This window comes from Haplochromis burtoni, unplaced genomic scaffold (assembly GCF_018398535.1).
Source record: "Haplochromis burtoni strain Fernald_Lab_line unplaced genomic scaffold, NCSU_Asbu1 Contig_2, whole genome shotgun sequence".
NCBI lineage: Eukaryota > Metazoa > Chordata > Actinopteri > Cichliformes > Cichlidae > Haplochromis > Haplochromis burtoni.
This window is the reverse complement of record NW_024582363.1, coordinates 247,953-268,261: the sequence shown is the minus strand read 5'-3', so window position 1 is coordinate 268,261 and position 20,309 is coordinate 247,953. Positions and strand designations below refer to the sequence as shown.

The 20,309-nt window shown below is 39.9% G+C and overlaps 1 protein-coding gene across 3 annotated transcripts in view; it reads right to left on the bottom strand.

Moving 5' to 3' along the window:
• The window catches only part of cdh8 (cadherin 8), a 94,361-nt gene that overhangs the window by 42,005 nt on the left and 32,047 nt on the right, over nt 1–20,309 (bottom strand). For all 3 annotated transcript variants that reach the window (XM_042215715.1, XM_042215652.1, XM_005942943.2), the window contains one exon: nt 14,004–14,295. In XM_042215715.1, coding sequence (XP_042071649.1) covers nt 14,004–14,295 — 292 coding nt within the window. The remainder of the gene's footprint in view (nt 1–14,003; nt 14,296–20,309) is intronic.

Here is a 20,309-nt window from a genome sequence, read left to right as displayed (position 1 = left end):
ATTTTATAATAACACTCAAGTTCTTGTAAAACTGGATAGTATACTGATCGACAATAGCCTTTGCAAATGAATAGACTTAGTTTAGATTTTTCTAATGAAAAAAAATTGATTTGCCTTAGTTGCCAGCGTGAACATTGACATTCATTCAGAGTGTGTTATTTTAATATTCTAGGGAGAGCAGCAGCAGTGATAATAATATAGCATTAAAAACAAAGGACAGAACTGGGGGGGGGGGGGCATTAAAATCCCTCCCTCCGCAACGACTCCCTCAGGCTGCCACTACTAGAGGATGTTCTCTGTCGATTACATATTTTCTATTCGTATAGCTTGCAGAGGTAAATAAAATAAAATAAAAATTCAAGCCTCTCAGGGACAGTCATAGTACACAGTTTGCAGCCCATAAGCAACTGGCCCATCTAAAAGTACACACAACTGCATTAAGACACCAAACTCAACTGAATCCAGCCATACTGTGGGTCTTTGCAGGGAGCACCTTCTAAGTAACATACACTGTCGTCTGACAGCCGTCCTGGAGCGGGAAGGGTTAAAGCATTTTCCCTGAGGAATCTTGAAACGTACTACATCTACGTGACTGGTGACTTAATGTCTCCATCAGCCGGTAAGAGCGGTGCTATGCTGGCATCTGACAAGCAATCCATCACAGAGAACACACAGACAGAAAGCTGCACGCAGCCACATAAAGTGTCCGCACATAAGACATGCTAAAATACATGCCTAGAGTGTACGCCTACTGACTCGTGCCAACAAAGATGCGCATGCAGATCTATAATGAACGTATAGGCACACAGATGTGCACTTGTTATCATGCTTGCTAACATGTCACAAGTCACAGTGACACACACAGAAACCCTTTCCAAATACTGAGCAAACATCCAGCACAGCAATAAACTCTCAAAAGGACGTGGCCAACAAACAAAAAAAAAGGGGGGGGGGGATGACTGAAGAAAAGAAGGTACAATGTGGATTTACAACCCCAGTAATCCCAAGGTTTGTTTACACTCCCAGAAGTGAAGTGAAATTTTAAAGGGCTATCTCTGTTGCGTGCTGGAGAGCAGATTCACCCAATTACACAGCAGCCCCCAGTGTGACATAGCAAACCTGCTGTAGGATTGACTGTGTATTTGGTTGTGCGTGTGTGTGTGTGTGTGTGTGTGTGCGCGTGCGTGTGCATACTCATGTGTACACCAGACTGTGACTGTGGTAAAACTACAAACTGACTAAATCCATACTGCAGTGTTGAGAGCAATACAGCTGCCAATGCTCCAAAACACAAAAAGGTAGAGCTCAACAAGGTTGCCTGATGCCAAAAATCAGCAGCCCGTGTGATAGTAAGACAGGAGGGTAAAACACACAGTAACACAAGTGGAATTTTGTATCACTTTGCAAAAAACCACAAAAAAGATTCATCATTTAAAGTCATCCGTGAACAAAAATATAAAATAAAAACTGAAATATGAATTTTCAGGGACATATGTTTTGATGACAAACACTGCAAAGACTTACTTGATTTATTTAATGTTCTACTTTCTCATCATTGTATCAGACAGCTGAGCCGTGGCAACGACTGTATGTGCCAAGCCAGGGCTTTAGTTAATGGGGAGAGACATCAAGAGTAAGGCCTCGCCCGCACTGGAGATTTGATCCTTTCGTCTTATCAGCTTCTTTTTCAAATGACCTTGCTGTACAGACTTTTATGCCTCTCCCCTTTATTCTCTACCAGTGATTGGATGGGACTCTCTAGTCTCAAATCTCTGCCACCTTGATGAATGTGTTCCACCCTCATTTATGTTGCATTGACCAATCCCTCTCCACTACAAGCTACAGTAGGCTGCACAAATCTTAATGCAGCCACACACACACACATGAACACTCACACACACACAAACAGCTAATAAAGATTTTTGTTAAGACTTCCTTTTTGTCTTTCTTTATGCAGTTTCTGCTTTATTTCTTCTGCAGTTAAATTAAGTCTACGCTCTTTTGTGGGAGCAAAATGTAACTTTAAAGAGTGTTATTATGGCATTCATTGGGAAGCAATTGCTGCTTTTAATTTTAGGTACTGACTGTTGGGTGCCTGCGGGGTCCAAATAGCTATAGTTGATAGCTCAGACAATTAATAATGCAGACATGGAGGGATGAGAGTGTGGGGATTCTTTTCTTTCTTTTCATCACTGTAAAATTAGATGCAAAAAAAACATGCACACACAACATCTAACTCACACACGCACACCTGCACACGCTATGTTGAGTGGAAAACCAGTGAGCAAAATCCTTGCTGTTTTTGAAGCAACAAAAGTAAGTGGGATTGACGGACGCAGTGCCAGATGCAGCAGGAAATAGACACAAAGGAGCAAAGAGGACTGAACACACCACAGGAAAATTGCACCAAAAAAAGGCCCTACAACAATACATTAAAAATCCACAACATTCTTCTTGAATAATTAAAAGGTGAGCCATGGCTGTGTACTGAAGTAGAAACCTTTCTGGCATCTCAGCAGATATGAGTAAGCATGCGCCAAGTTTAAGGTGCGATCTGGAACCATCCTCAGTTTGCATGCTATAGCAGTATTGTAGAAAAGACCTTCCACTCACCAGCATGACTTCAAACAGTCTATATCAGCTGTTATGTATCACAGGTGATAGTACACACACACACACACACACTTTTTTTTAATATCTTAGTGAGGACATCTAACTGACATAATGCTTTCCCTAGCTGCTTACCCTAACACTAACAATAAAAAATGAATGCCTAACTCTAACCCTTAGCCTAAACTTAACCACAACCTAATTGTAACTCTGGCACTAAAACTGCATTTGAGCCTAAAAAATGCCTTCAACCTCTTGGGGACTTGGATTTGTCCCCATAAGGACTGCTGGTCCCCATAAAGATATGTAAACATGGTACATGCACACACACCCATACACACATTCACAAAGTGTTTAAATTTCATCAAAAATATCTGAAAATTAACTTTTGAAGTGTGATATTGAAGAAATAACAGATCTAAACTTTAAAAAGGGAAGAAAATCTACATCTACATGCTAATAATCAACTTTTCCCCACTGTGTTTATGCTTTTATAAGTGAAGAGATATCAAAAACAAAATGAACGTGTAATCCGTGTAAAATTATAAAAAAGAACATACTGTACAGTTCAGCATAGCAGAGAATGTGCAGCAAATGGTCACATCTCAGTCTGTTATCTGCAGAGCAGGGGGTCTGTAGGCAATTAGTGAGCAAGTATAGGATTGGCTGTGTAAGACAATGACTGTTTCAGCTGAGCTATACCAGATCTATTTCCAGTAAGATGTGACCTGCTTAATAAATGTAGCTGATGGCATCCACAGCAAACTTCACAGATCTCGGATGAAGATATGAATTCTAGTACTGTCAGCTACACCTGTTGATTCAAGGGCGATGCCACTGAGTTTCTTTCTTTTTTCGGGGCTGGAATAGCCAGTGAGGTAGGGCCAAACTACATCTAAAAACAGTTAGCGTAGTGCAATGATTCTTTTAAGAAATTTGCTTTACATCAGTACCACAGTAGTGCAGTGGCTAGGACTGTATGTTTTCCTCATGTCTGGGTGATTTTTCTTCAGGTACTTCAGGCTTCCTTCCACAGTCCAAGCACAAGCATGTTAGGTTTATTGATGATTCTAAATTGGTTGTGGGTGTGAATGTGACAGTGAGTGTGAAAAGTTGTCCGTGTCTCTCTGTGTTAGCCCTGTAATAGATTTGCAACCTGTCTGGGTTGTACCCTGTCTCTTTTCCCATTACAGCTGGGATAGGCTGCCTAGACCACCAAAACTCTAAATAAGCTGAAGAATCTGGTTGGATGGATGGATAACTTAACATGTTGTGTGCCCAATTATTTCTCTAAACCCCTGCACATTTGGCCCATATTTTAACAGCAAAAAGACTCAGTAACAAAGTAGACATAGTCCAAAAGAGAAGCAGAGAAACTGTGTTTAATGAAACATTTACCACAAATGGGTGCAAAATGACACTTGAAAATTGTCTGTTTTAATGTAAAAATTGTTTTTCTATGTTTATTGTTGCGCAAATTTGCAGAAGCTGAGGGGAAAAGCCCCCTAATGAAGGAGCTTTCCTTTCTGATACCATTTCCCATTTGAAATCACCTCCGGCATTACTAGTAAGTCAGATAGCAGCATTTTCTGTTTGAATTATTAGTTGATTTGTTCATTGATTATGCTACAGCTCTCTGTGGGAGTCTAGCAAAAAAAACCAAAAAGAAAAACCCAAAATGGGGCAGTCAGCTTTTTGTGTGGCTGTACAGTTTTCAATTCTATCTTTATCTAGAAGACGCTGATTATCTGATCAGTCATTTATCATACTCCTGCTATCTCTCCCATACACAGAATTCATTCAAGGTGCTTACAGGACTCATTTTGAGTTTTACAATTTATTCAGGTCTTTCTCTGAAATACACTCATCAAGTTATCAATCATTAATCAGATCTCCCTATTTTTCGCTCTCTCTTTCACACACGAAAGATGCTATTGCTTTCTTGAAGATTTGTTGCTGTAAAAAGCACTATTTTGCAGTACTGCTTTTTGAAGGTATATTTTTTTTAGCTTAATATTAGTTGGTTCCCTGTTACTGAGTATAAGGCTTTAGCGTATTTAGTAAGAGGCTAAAATGGCAAAAAACAAAACAAAAAAAACCCCTCCATAGTTTTAAATACACTGCAATATTGTGGTACAAAAGGTTAAATATAATATTCAGTATTGTAGAGGTTCCATGTCTGTGGCTACAAGTGCTTGAGTACTGCATAAAGCAATAACACACTCAAGGCTGTGCCAAAGTCCTGTGTGGCATCGATAGAGTTGATATGCACAATAGCAGAAGGCCACCATCTGCAGATGTGTTGTAACAAACTTGTAAAACACATACACAAAGAACCCTTACATTAAATAGGTCACGTCCATTAAAGGGTAATTAAAGATTGATCGCCATGCTACAAATCTTCCTCGACAATCACATCTATTGCTTTCAATGCAGCATCAGTGACAACAGATTGAATATAAGCTGATACAGTAAGTAGTTGATTGATCTAAACAATGGAACTATTCCCCTTTACATTAACAGTAATTATAGTGTTATTTAAAGTGTTACTCTACCAACAGTCTACAAAAAAAACAGGCACATGCACTAACTGAAGGCTTACTTGGGCGATTCAAATTTTCCTCTTTTTGGGACAGTTATATTTTCTTTCTAAGAATATTTGATCAGATGTGTTTTTAAACATTGCTCTAATTAATGTTTTAATGTATGTGCCGAATAAAACAATGACTGGGCCCTGGTCACACAGGCCGAAACACTTTTTGTTGGCATCTGGCAATTAGTGGTTGTGAGGGGAAAAGGTGTATCCATCACTACCATTTATATTTTGTGTCGTACTTTTTCAAATTTTAGTACAGCTGACAGAGTAAACAGTGTGTGCTTGCAGAGCACCAGTTGACATCTCCCATATAAGCTTCTGACAACTGTGGCAATCTGCTAGCAAAGCAATCACACTGAGGTTTTTGTATAAACACCCTCTTGATGACTGATTTAACCTGGCAGCATCCAGCAGCCTCCAGCTGGCTGCTGCCAGGTGAAGGTTGCAAGCCCATTTACAACTGGACAGGGAATACACATTTTTCCCTAGCGACCAGAAGTTGCCAGGGGGTTGCCAACTGGTCTTTAGGTGTATGTGACTGAGTGTTTACATGACTTATGTGAAATTACAAGTCATTTGGAAGGAAATTGTCATTTTCCCCACAGATATACATTAATGTGTTTCGTAATTAAACCTCCAAAAGGCTAGGAGGCAGTGATGGTTTTATAATGCAGTGTAAGACTTAAAAGTGTTTCAGATGCCTTTCAAATGAACTGGATGAGTCGCGTGGGATTTACAGCTAATAAATGTTGAACTTAAGCGCTGTTTTACCAAAATTACTCTAACAAAATGATGACAACAGGGAGAATGACCTTGGAAAGTATGTACATGGATTAGCATAGCTGTGAATATGACAGACTAAAGCTACTGTTTTAGCATTATTCGACCATCACACCCTATTGGATATGGTCTTTTTTTTTTTACATGAAAGATATAGTTTTGTTAAATTAAATGAATATGTCATGTAATACTGATTTGGGATTTTATCCAGGCAGCCTGTTGAAGTCTGCACACATCTTCTTACATTTCTGGACATGCTCGCAACAGGATGCACTGTGGGCTACACATGATTAGCCTTGTGTACTGTAAGTGCTGATCGTGCTCAAAACTAATAAAAATGTATGCATTCTATGGAGTGAGGTTATGGGAGTTTTAGGATCTGGGGTTTTTGTTTCTTTTTAGACAGTATTTAGGATATTTCGCCCTCCTTCTGATTATTTTTTTATTATTTTGCTGTCTTTAAATTTCCAACTCCAGGGAAATGGCAGGAAGGCCAACTACATGGCTGTAGTAGCCTTTTATAATGAGAAGTACCCATCTCAATAAGTGTTTCATTCACAGTATTAAATGAGTCTTTCATTGTGCATAAGCCGTCTCTAATGCTGGCATCAGAAGCATGCCAATTCAAAGCTGATGCATGACAAAGGCTTAACCATCCAAGTAAAGGACAGCGATGGTTAGAGTTACTACTGCAGCTAGCAATTTCATCACTGATTCATCATCTGTTTATTCTCCTAAAAAATCCATTAATCGATTAAAAATTTGTTCGTAGAATAAGGAATGGCTTAAACAATAATAAAAAACTACGACTACCAGATTAGTTACTGATTCATTTTCTTCTCATTGAATAATTAACTAATATTTTTGACCCTTAGTTACTGGTGCATCAGTTTGTGTAAATTGTATTGCATTAATCTGTACAATGCAATATTCTCAGTTAGTCTGCATGCCCACCAGTGGCCATTGGAAGACATTACACTATCTTTAGATGACACACTGAACTGAATCAGCCCCTCTCCTACTCTGCACTGATGCTGAATTGAGGATGCTGCGTCCTTGTTTCTGTTCTCAGAATAATTAGCTGACCTTGAAATAATGAACAGCAGTGTGTGATAGTATGACAACCACAAATCATCCAATTTCAAAGCAACAAAACTTTCATGACTAATACTTACCGGTAATTGAAAAGCAAGAAACCTGGAAATGTGACAGGTTAGTTCTATGTGATTAAACTTTACCACAGCCTTATAAATATTTTAAAAAAGAGCATTCAGACAAACAAATTTAAAATTTAACCTTTGATTTTCTCATGTCCCATTGTACTACTGTTGACCCTGTTGCATGAAATTCATTTAATCACATCCACTCAGTGCGACAACACAGACGGTGACACTCATGACAGCCTCAGTTATTCACATCCGTCTCCCCATCATTACAAAAAGATGCACACAAGAGCCACTGCACATGCTCTCACACATAAATAAACATGCACTCTCTCTCTCATTTACCTTCCCTTTCATGAACTTTGTTGGTTATTTATCCTCCTTGCCTTTCATTTTTCTTCTCTTTCTACTCCATAGGAAAAAGAAAAAAAAGAAGTCAGACTTTGTTTGAGGAATGATGCTGTGGCTAAAGAGAAGGCAGCTTTTTGTCCTTATTCTCATTGAGAGCCTCTTGCTATTCATTGGGGCAAGGCAGCCAGTCCAGCAAGGGAGGCAATCTTATGCAGATCACATTGAAGGGCTTCATTACCTAGAAGCCAGCTACTTTTTGTTCTCCCTCGAGGGAAGAGTGAAGGAGAGCATTAGCTTAGCAAAGGAAAGCAATGGTGAGCAAAAGGGAGAGAGTGCGAGGGTAGCAGAGGTACAGAACAGGAGGAAAAATATGTGTGGAGGGTTGCAAATAGAGTGCATCTCTGCAGGCTACACAGGGGAGAAGGGACAAATTACACCTGAACAACACCATCTTTACATCTGCACTGTGGGTTCATGCTAACAGAGATGCATGTTAGAGATGTATGTGCGTGTGAAACACACAGTTTAGTATGTGTGTATGTGCGTGGATGCCTTTTGTGCATTCTCAAAAAGAGAACATACCCCAGGGGGCTTTAAAAGGCTCATATTACTGTATCTGGACCAATGACTGATGATGTTACATGCATAATTCAGAGGTGCATTGGATAATAAACAATATTTGATGAATTAGTAATACACATTTGTAGGTAATATTGAACAGCTATATGTTATTTTTTTATTTTAACTCTTGAATACCATGTGATTTGCAGCTTAGTCTGAAACAAAGAAATCTAAGTTAATAACATACAAGCGAATGTAAAAAGAATGTAGCAGTAAAAGGAAAAAAGAAGTGACTGGGCAATTAACTGGTATCACAAGTAACCAAATCAAGCATGTAAATACACTCAGATATGCAGAATGCTAGTGCCAAATGAGGTGAGATAAATAGTCGTAGCAGGTTATTTACAGACAAACTCCTCCATGTCAGTTAAATCCTTTCTGCCTCAGAGGCCTGTCCTATTCCCATTTAGCATGGCCACAAAAAGGGCAGGCTGGCATGGACGCTTCCTGGCAGTTAGACAGGCCTGAGAGAGTCAGAGCCTTGGCCAGGTTCACTGCTCTGACCCCTTCTCACCCCAGTTCAGCCTGTGAGCCACCCACCACCATCATCATGGTCCCGGTCTGCCGCATCCCTGTCCAGCCCAGGAGCCTGCTCGTCAGATGTGCCCCAGCCCGGCCCTGGCCTAGCTCTGGCCCAGCTGCCCACTATGTTAAAGGGCCAGGGGCCCCCTGCCACTCAGCCCATCTGCCAAGCTGCAGACCAGAGCCTAGGATCAGAGAAGAGAGACACAAACACCAGACACCCTCTTTCTCAGCTCTCAGCTCAAAGCTCAACTGAGAAATGCCAGATAAAAGATGCACTATAAATGGGCTTCTTTTGCTTATGTGGGTTGCTGTGACCCTGAAATACTGTTAGGGTTTATTCAAGTTAAGCTGTTTTTAATGCATTCAGAGCCATACTTTCCAAGAGCAAGATATGTTCAAGATTTACTGCAAGATCAGCACAGAACAATGATATTTTTGGTATATCGAGAAAGAGGATTTTTATAGAACATCTGGCCCAAGTGAAGCATGAAATGGTCTGAAAATATCTCAGCTGTCCCTGTATTGATCTGACCAACTGCAATGTGCAGAAAAATTCATGAGACGAATAGATAGATAGATAGATAGATAGATAGATAGATAGATAGATAGATAGATAGATAGATAGATAGATAGATATGCTCGAACACACAGAAAGGCACAAGCTATGACAAAATATACAGCAGTATTTAATATCGTTACGCTTCGTTGAGGTTATGTATCTGTGGATCACTTTGAAAACTGCAAGCATATTAAATCAGCTGTGATCACAGTGTACTCCTGTATGTTGGAAGCATGAGACGATCAGCTCTGATAAAGGTCTGCATACTGCTCATTTCCATACGTCTCCCCTTGATCAAGTCTGCTCATTTATCGTCCAAATCTGAGATGACAAGCCTTTACTTATTTTCCCAGCTGCCGATGGTGATGAGAGCGTAATCAGAAACATCATTAGGTCCTACATAGATGGCTGTGCCTGTTAGTCCTTTTATCCGCACCCATAATAACTCTGAAAATGCAAATCAACTCCAGGTAATCTATTAATGTCACTTCAATTTTATGTCTACACTCCAATTTAGCAGATCTTGACACATTTGGCAGGGATCTGTGCTCTCATACAGGTATTCATTTTGCTGAGGTTTCACAGAGCATGGCCCATGCAAAGAGGAGATGGGCCATCTGTCTACGTGCCCGTTTATTAATCGCCCTGATAATGAAGCGAACTCACAGCCCAACACTCCTGGGGCAACTCTCACATGAGTTCCAACCGGCAAAACAACTTTCAGCAAGTTTGTTTCGCAATGTGGCAATTATTGTCATTTGCACCCCCCCTTAGCACAGGAAGGAGGGTCTAGCAACCTCCTCCTAATTACCTGTTGTGTCACTTCAAGCAGATTTTGTAATTTCCAACTACATCACAACCCCCTTGTTAGCTGCAGACGGGTGGCAGAGCCTCATAATTCCAGCATATGGTCGACAGACATACAAGGGAATTTGTCAGCTTGTACTGGCCTTAAAGTTGAAGACCCCATTAACAGGAGAACAAAATCTGTTAATCTTGTGAGCTCTTTGCAATCCATGTGAAAGAATTAAAATTCTAATCATGGACCGGCTTGCAAAAATAAGCAGCTAACTCCCTCAAGTGACACTAAAACAGTTACAATGTAATGAAGAAACTGAGGTAGTATACCTACGTATATTGTTCATTGGATCAAATGAATGGATAATAATTTGCACCCTATTTGTCTGAGGATTAGAGGATATTATAAAAACAGAAAAAACAGAATTATCCAGATTATATTTAGTATCCATTATTAAAATGGCAATTATTAACATTTTTTAAATCTATAAGATAATTTATTAGCATGAGTATTCTGGGTATGGTTTCTCATAGTGATGAATTGAGATTGCTCACAATGTTAAAGCAATAGTCCCTAAAGGAATTACAAGCAACAAGATACAATATCAAGAAATAAACAACAATTTTGTAACATATGGCACATATGTCGAAGTAAATAAAAATGCAAAAATATAGGAAGACTACAAGTCATGCGCAAGACAACTGAATTACAATAAAGTTTTCAGGGGACACCACATAAGACAATGTTCACAGTAGGTAGAGGTGAAATTTGAGGGAGGGGGGTTTTCAGGTGCAGTCGTTTTATTGTTGACAACCGATTCCATTCAAACCAGAACGCAGAGGAACGAACAAAAGAAAAGAAAAGATGATACCGAAAGCAAATTGAGTTTTGAAAGTGGCCCATTTTTGTGATCTGCCAACTTTACCATGAGTTTAGGAAAAATTTAATTTTCAGAAAGCTGTACGTGATTTGCTCAGATATTCACTTTTTATTGTGCTTAATCATAAATCTATCAATTTTAGGTGGAGAGTTCATAGCTAGTATGAGCCACAGTAATGGGAAATGAAGTGGAATTATTCATAAAGGGTTTGAGCAGCCCAGAAAAATAAAAAATAAAAAATCAGTTAACACAGTTTTGAAGAAATTTTGTAGAAGCATTTTACCCCTAGAAAACAATTCAATGTAATGCACTCACAGAAGTTCTAGCAGCTTATGCTAATGGTTTCAAATGTGTTCTGACAGATTTGGCAGATTTAGTGAAGTTAAAACCTTTGCTTTCCCCTTCATCTTATTGTTCCACTGTACCTACAGAGACAATTCACTAAACAATTAAAATGTGAGTCACCTCCATTTTCAGCTATTCAGGAAAATGAAAGTCAGACAAAAGTCACAGAAAGCCACACGTCTTATCCGACTGGCCCTTTTTAAAGGAAGAACAAAAGGTATTTCTCCTTCATTTCCCATTAACCTCTATGCTCCTGCGCACACAGGATACATGGCGACCTCGGTGACCCGTGTCACATATCTCATGCGGCTGTGGGGACCGTTTCCTATGGGGGATGGTGACATTCAGTACGAGGATTCTCTATCTAGCCATAGTCCTTGACAGATAAAAGGTAGGTGTTGATATTTGTCCCTGGTCTCGCTGATACTGTGTGGATACACTCCCGATAAGCAAGGAGCTGCGAAGACATTGATGAAGTCTGAAGTGGAACTGACAAGCTCTGTAAGTGGATAACATCGTCAGGAGAAGCAGGCTGTTACGGTCTGGATTAGATTTTGATTATTTGACACAGGTGGGTTCACGCTAAGCAGAAATTCATCAGCACACTCAGCATTGTCTCAGCTTAGTACCAAATGTAATGCAACGTTTTTTAGCATGTGCAATATTGCATTTTATTGTTTCCCAGTTTCTTGTCACTGTGAAGATTTGCTCATACGACTTCACCATCTTCATCTCTGTTCTGCTCTCTTTCCCGTGGACTTTATTAGTTATGCGCCACTCAAAACGCAGGAATCCACCGAGTCATGTGCAAATTCTAATTTACTGTAAAGAATCCGATGATTTATGAATATGAGGCGAGCGAGACGACTTATTGTTTGTTTGTCCAGAGAGCTTAATTCTCCCCATAACACCACAGCACATGAAAACTTAACAAGAAGGAAACCAGTTGCTAAAAGAAAAGCCTTTCAAGCTAACAACTGAGCCTTCATGAATGTTTAATTAATCAGTAGTGACAAAAGGGAACAACAATCAACAAAGAGATGCCGATTTCCATTTCTTATGCATTATTCCCACTGGCAAATCACAGAGTGCTGTCAACTACCACTTTGCTCTCTACCCTATCACTATGGTTGTTACCGCACTCCACTGACAAAACCCTTGGAGAGCTACAGTACATTTCATTTGAGATCCAAAGCTGAGCAGCAGGGATCAAGTAACAGAGTTCAGACAAGAACAGTTCACTGTTACTTTGTGTTTACATGGATACTTTTGCATTGTGTTTTGTTCCTTTTTGCTTCCACAGCAACAGCTAATAAGAGTCAGATACAGTTATCATGAGAAGCTGCACAGAAATATATATTTATATAGCTTTCCCCGATGCAAAGACTGCATCCTATGGGGTGTACCAAATAGACTCCATTACACTCCTAACACCGTCTGTCCTGGCGAGTTATGTCAGCTTTGTGACAGGTAACAAGAGGAAGCTCACTGAGGAAACACAATAACAAGTGTATACCACCCAACAACGGACCCCAGCATCCTTGCTGAACTCCTGCAATGTCAACACAGCATAAAGACACACTCTGATCTCCTTCCTGCTACTGATGGAAGCATTTTTTTCTACAAGACTCAGCTGCGCCGGGGTTAGTAGTGAGGGTCTCAAAACAGTGTAACAATCCACTTGCAGGCTTCTGTCTGTCCTAGATGAGCTGCATTATCATCATGCAGTGGTCATTTAAATGCATGGATGAAATAAGAAGGAGAATATATGAATATATTAGCATACAAGGGCAAAAGTTTTGCGTACCAGTTTGAGGGGGCTTGAGGAATAGTAGCTTGCAATTGGCGTCCGTCAGTATTGTTGCGCTAACTGACAGTTTATGGGTGCACATGCAAACATGTTTCTCAACCATGATATTATTATAATGCTTAAATCTTGAAGTAACAGCCGTCCATATCAAGCCTTTTCTACTTTGAGGACTGTTAGGCTTTACTGTTGTGAAAGATGGGAAAAAAGACTAATTGTAAATGCTTTTGACACAAAATAATGCAGTCCACAGAGGTTCACCCTCTTAATCTCCTTGCCATTGCTTTCAACATCAATCAGTATTATATTCTGCACTTTTAAATCCTTGGATAAACATCTATTATAGTGTGCTATAATAATTTTACAGTAACTGACAGAAAGTGCAATACCCCCGCCCCCCACAAAAAAAAATTAACCCAAAAATGGCCCCTGACCTACACAAAGTGGAGAATAGCAGATTTATGCCCTAAGGCAATATCTACATATGCTGCTGTAGCCTGTCCGAAATGTACCACTGGTGCCTTTCAGCTTGTGCAGAATTTTGATTGTGTATGAAAATTTTAATAACTCACCACATGCTTGCCACATGTGGTGAGTTATTTAATTTTACAATCTAATATCTGTCTCATGTTTCCATATTGTTAGTTCTTTGTAAGTGAGCTGTTTGTTGAGAGCCTTCCCTAAGTGTGTGTCGACATTGACGCTCGATGTTCAGTCACAGCACTGAGCTGTGGGTGAAGTCCTAGTGATTTGATTTGATTTATCATTCTTGTATTTTCATTTGTGGAAAAATACTCATAGCAGGCAAGCGTGTAAATAGGCATACTCATTTCCTCTTGTTCTTATTCACTCATTATTTTTATGCAATAGCCCATTAGAGATCAGCCGTCTCGGAAATCTCACAGACTGATTAGGCTGCTGTGTGAGGCAGGGAGCAGAAATGAGCTCTGTCTGTATTGTGACTTACCAACAGCAGACATTTCTTCAACAGCGGCATGATACGGGCCTTCGGTGAACTTTGGTGCATTGTCATTTATGTCCTGGACTTTGATGATGAACTCAGTCATGGGCTCCAGAAGCTGGCCTGTAATACCATTAGTGACTTTGGCGGTTAGTGTGTATTCAGCCTTCTCCTCGCGGTCCAACCTCTTCATCGCGTGGATGTCACCTGTCTTCTCATTGATGGCAAAGATGGTGCCTGCCCCCTCACCTGAAAGGCTGTATCTGGCTGTGTCATTGTCCACCTTGTCTGTGTGAAGCTGCAATTAAAATGAGAAGAAAAATAAAGGATAAGTTCAATTTTGTTACAAAGTTCTCAGTTTTTTTCCCAGAGTGTAAAGACAAACTTAGGGAGCCGGGTGTGAAGAGCTTTTAATGAATGCAAGCTGATATGCTCAGCAGATTCTACAAGTTCTCACCACATAAATGCAGTTAAGTATACAGTATGACCATAATGCGCTGTTTGCACTGCTGTACTCTGTGGAAACTAGATACTAAAGCTCAGCATAGCCTACACTTTGCTAAATGAGGCCCGCTGGGGACAATAACTTTATAAGTTGCACAGGAAATGGACCTTAGTCTAGGTTGTTCCTCGTTATACATCACAAATACATCACACAAACATGTGTTATGGGGTATATTGCTCCCTACAGTATGAAATTTACCGGACAAAGACGTTAGATGTCCTTTCAATGTTCATCGTACTACGCTGGAAAAATAAGAAATCCATTAAAAATTCAACAGGAAACTCTACACACAATGATGCATTCTCTCAAACTAGCCCCAAAGATACTGGACGATGGTTCATATTTCTCATTATTTTTGTAATTACCGTTTCATTAGTTCACTAGAACTGCATGCCCGGCTGAGTGGTTGGATCCGACTCATTGCACGGGCTGAGTATAACTAATGAATTTGACGATGCGGCATGAAGCTGTTCAAATATCTGCGCTGAGAAGAGCAGGCAAAATATTCTGCTGTTTCACGTTAAAAGGGTCAACTGAAAGGGCACAGGATACAATGGTATGGACACAAAGAGGTCAGGGAAAAAGAGAAAGAGCCGCCTTTTGACTCAAAAGAAGCAAAGAATTTAATTTTTGCTCCTATAAAGAGACAGAGCATTTCCTGTACTTGAAAGTCACCTTTCATATAAGCCTCTTGAATCCTAAAGTGAGTGAGTTTCAGAAGGGAGGAGAAGCAACATTTACAAATCCAACAATATAGCTGGGACATGGCTGGCAGCACTCTTCTTTTCAGTTTGTATTTTTGTCAACTTATGCGTCTCTTAAAAACACACATGCACACACACACACACGTGACCAAGTACACAGTCATACATCAAAACATCTGTATTCAGCAGCTTTAATTTCATTCCCTGCCACGGCGTTTCAACAGAGGTTCCTGTGGGAGCACGCTTAGGGTATAGAATAGCAAGGTAGAAATGTGTTGGTGACTACAGACCCCTAAACCCCCTGCAATGTTTTCAGAACCTGGCTTTTATGCATATACTGTCTCCGAGGTGTTGTTTGCAGACACTGACAAAGCACATTCGCTTAAATTGTCACACCTTGCACTTTTGTTTTCCTAATTGTGCCATCATTTCACATGAATGATGTAGCTCATTAACACAAATGCCTCGCAACATCCTGCACACTGAGAAACTCTTTAAATGAGCTCAAATTAATGATGGTCTGTCATTGTTTTTTTTGTTTTTTTAAATCCCATGCATGACTACTTATGTGAAGTCTAAAGCCTGCAGCTCAGCATATATGACTGCATGTTGGTGCTTCCCGCAACGGGAGGCAAACTGACTATTTTAGCAGCATATTGGTTTTGGTTTATTCATTAATCATAAATATTTTTAGGTAAGCATCCTGGATTTAATCCTGGTTTGTTTCAATGTGACGCGCCACTTCTTCACTCTGTACTTATGTAAAGTAAAAAAAGAGAAAAAGAAAACCTTTTTGATCAGCTGCAGAGCAATACTGCGATTTTATAGTACTGTGATTGTGTCTGTTTCCATATGTAATGCCCACAGAGAGCTTACAGAGAGACGTTTTCAACCAACGCAAACGTGCTTCTGTGGTGTCATCCAACTGCACTTTGCTCTATATAAAAGTACAGGCAGGGGCTGCAGTGGACACTGTTTTATTGTTTTTAGCACTCTGTTTCACTTCAGTACTGTGTCTGCTATAATCCCACTCTTCTCTGCGGCTGGCTGATGGACCAAAAACAGTTTAAAGAAGAGTAGCCCAAAGACTGGTTGTATATTTTTGACACTTCCCCCACATATTTTAATAATACCCCATTTGCCCCACTACCTGCTCTCTCCAGATAGAAAGCTGGCAATAGCTGCTCACACACTGCTTAGGGACTTCAAATGTGCTACCACCGCTGAACCATAATTTGGCCTTGAGGCAAGCTGAATCCTGCTTGTCTGCTAGTTTTGTCTTGAGGACTGGACCACTTTTCATGTCTGTCTTCCCCTGCCTCCATCTCAGTGTCTGAGAGTCTTAAAAATAAAGCCCACTGTTGCCTGCTTGCCCCAAATAAAATTCAAATAAAATTACGGCCCATGTTTATTCCAAGCTGGAGGTCGCTCCACTGAGTCATACTGCCATGTACATCTGTGCTGTGCCTGTTCTCCTATTAAACCCAGAGGACTTGCACAGGTGTAGATAATTTTGTGGAGTTGTATTTAAGAAATTTTAAACATTTTCAAAAACAAAAATGCAATAAAAAGTGTCTAAAAATCTACTTTAAAGAACAACAACAAAACATGCAACTTATAAAGCAATCAAAATATTTTAAGAAAAAAACCACACCATAAAAATCACACTGCGAAGTGCTATAATTACTACAACCTCATGACACTTAAATAGTTTCAATAAACAAGTGAATAGAACCTAAGTAAAAATAAATAAATATTTAAATAAATAAATATTTATTTAAAAATAAACAAGTTTGTATTGTATTATGGTCCCAGTACTGGCTTAATATGTGATGAGTGTGGAGATTAATTCTTGCTCTCTGAAATGCTTATCCATGGTTGTATGCTATAAACTCATCGCATGCTGGAAACGACCTACAGTATTATCATGTGACGAAATAAGATACTGTGGTTTTCTCACATACAGTTAAATCATAAAAGCTGATTTTAAATTCGATTTTAGATGTATGGATATTGGTGCCTGTCTGTGATTCTCACGTACTGGTCAGCAGGCACGTGCAGAGGGAGGGGCTAGAGGGGCTTGAGCACCCGCCCCTTTCCTGATGGGTGCCCAAAGTGCCCTTTTGTTGAGGCAACTTTTCAAAAAAAAAGTTATTATTATTATTTTCTTTGTGTGTGTGCGTGCGGAGTCCTGTCTGTGCCCCTCAACAATAATATTTAACTATTAATCACAGTTTTGCTAAATAAAAGGATCTGGCTTGCATCAGTCACATGATCACATTTAACCAATGATCGCCCTTGACGGCAGAACGCGCTGGTTACGAGCCGGGAACGAGCTCACAAAGAGCACGCGCATTTTAGCGGTCCGGAGCTGTAGGAGAAACACAAGTTAACTCAGAGACACAGACTGATGCGACAAAACCAGTAAGTAGGTGTACAGCGTACACTGTAGTGTATAGCACCCAGGAGTATTAGCTTATTATGTACACGTTGTCTTGTTGCAGCTGACGAACTGAAACAAACGAGCATGCTGTGTGTGCAACATCGTGACAAACATTACCTGTCCTTTTTTATTTTATTAATGTGTGTGTTTTATTTAGATGGATTTTTAAAAAAAATATTACTCATGATATAACATTGTCCAGACATGCCTGGTAAGGACATGAGGAGGAAACAGCAGGAACTGTGTGAGGCTACTAAAGGCAGGGCTATAACATTTTTCTGTCATCATTTAGATTAAGTGCAAGAGTTGTTAGGTGTGGATAATTAAATTATAGTTTATTGCAATAGCAAGTTGTGCCTTGTTCTCAGATAGACAGCAAGTGGAGAGTGATATATGAAATGATGGGATGGAAGGAAGAAGAGAAGCAAAGAGTGATTCACAGGCAGAGCCTAAATTATTTCTCACAGTTTTTTGTTGCCTTATGGTTCCAAGCGCTGTCACCAATCTTTGCATTTTGTTATTATCTCATGACACTTGTTTAATCAGCTACCATCTCTCCTGTGGACTTTTTAATGTCTACAGTCTCAGATCAGCACAGCCCTGCCCTCCAGCACTATCTACAGCAACCCCTCAACAGCAACATTGTACCCATCGGATAAAGCATCGGCTACGTTTGCTTTGCCTTGTTGCCCATATTAGATTCTTGATGAATGTGTGTTGTTGTTATTCAGCCTGGCTCAATGTGCCCCTTTTTAACTTTGAGCACCCGCCCCTTTAAACCTCTCTGCACGGCCCTGCTGGTCAGGATGCGCCTTGTACAACACCTTGTACACATGGATGCTTGAGACATGGCATGTCAGATTGTTTTTCCTCATTAATTAACCAAGAAACCAAACATAATGAAAAATATTAAAATTAAGTTGCTAAATTAAATAGACTGTGTCAAACACCTAACCCCTGTTTCCCACCCAGCAAACATAAGATAGCAAAGACAGTTTTGAAGCTGAATAATCTAAAAAAAAAAAAAAAAAAAAAAAAAACATTTAGAAAAAAAACTAATGCCCACTAAAGATGAGTACTACTGATTAAAACACATTTTGAGCTAAGATGGGGTTAAATCTTTTGTCTCTTAGCTTCTATAAGCATTTTTTTCTCTTCTTTTTTTTAAAAATGACATTAAACCATTGTATAGATTCAAGGTAGAGCAATGTTGCCTTGTCACAGAAACCTAACAAAAATTCAGAAGATGAATAAAAGCTTTATAGAAAGGCATGCTGTGTTTCTTTTGAAAAAGAAAAGTCACACATTCAGTCATTTTCCCAGAAGCTGCCACTTTTGACTTTAAATTCACGAAGGGTTGAGTTGAGCTAGCTATAACCAACAACAATCCTCAAAACTGTCTCCTCTAAATGCCCTGGGAACCCACTTCGTACACAGCCTTCACACTAGAGTGCACAAATTCTCATCAAAGAGTACAATTATGTGAAAAAAAAAAGTCTGTCACAGGTCCCTGTCATTAACTGAGTTGCCTGGGCAACTAAAACAGCACCAACAATCAGTGACATTGACTGTGGCATTCAGGAAACTAACAGATAATGGATAACAACACTGTAGTTGTGATGATTATGTGCTACACTGGTGTCAGAAAACAACAAGTATTCTGAGCACAGGGTGAGGAAAGCTTACACCACAATGTCTGTCGTGTCTGTGTTGATTATGTATTGGCTCAGTAAGAATGGCATTGACGATATTAGCATCTGTCTTGGCATCGAGTCAACGCATTGCTAAAACTCAAATAATACGCAAACATACTACTGCTCTCATGTGTATGTCCAGTCTTCTCATAACTAAAGTGAGCATCGACTGCATTATTCCATGAACGTTAACTAAATCTATTACAAAGAAGAAATAACGTTGTCTGTATGTGCAGCAAGTGCATCCAGGCTCTGGAAGTTATTATATCTCTGGCTTTAGCCGCTGTAGGTCAGGTTGTTGAAAAGACAGACATCCATATGTTTTGAAGCTCCAGTTCAGAAAAAAAGACTTGGGTGACAGAAGATATTTTCCTGTGGCAATACTTGTGTGCTCTGATGTCTGCCAGTATACACACACACACACACACACACACACACACACACACACATAAACATAGAGTACTGAACACCTCCATTTGCCAACCGCAACTCCCAATCAGGGGCTGCATGGGACTGCTTATCCTGTCAGCGGAGGAGGAAACATGTCAGTCCCTGCTGAAGATGAGCTTTTATGGCAATCACTTGAACAATCACTGTGTCCTAATGAGGAAGATTCTACAGATTCTACTCCCACATATCCCCCACCCCCGCCATGGGCCTGGGCTCCTGATGCTTAAGTGTAGCCCTACAGAAGGAACTAATGATTTCCCTAGTTGTCAGGCCAAATGGTAGATAGGACATGTTCTCCTCCTATGTATGTACCAGTAGGACTGTAGAGGGAGAGAGAAAGACTGACACAAAGAGGGAAAGGGAGGAGATACTGTCACTGTGATGCTTGTCAGCTACCGTCTGCAAGAACAGACTTCACACAGTACGTCGGATTGCTTTCTGCAAAGTCTACTTCAGTTGGAGTAAGGGTCAGAGGTTGATGAATTCGAGCTGCAACTGTGTTGGTTTTTTATCAGT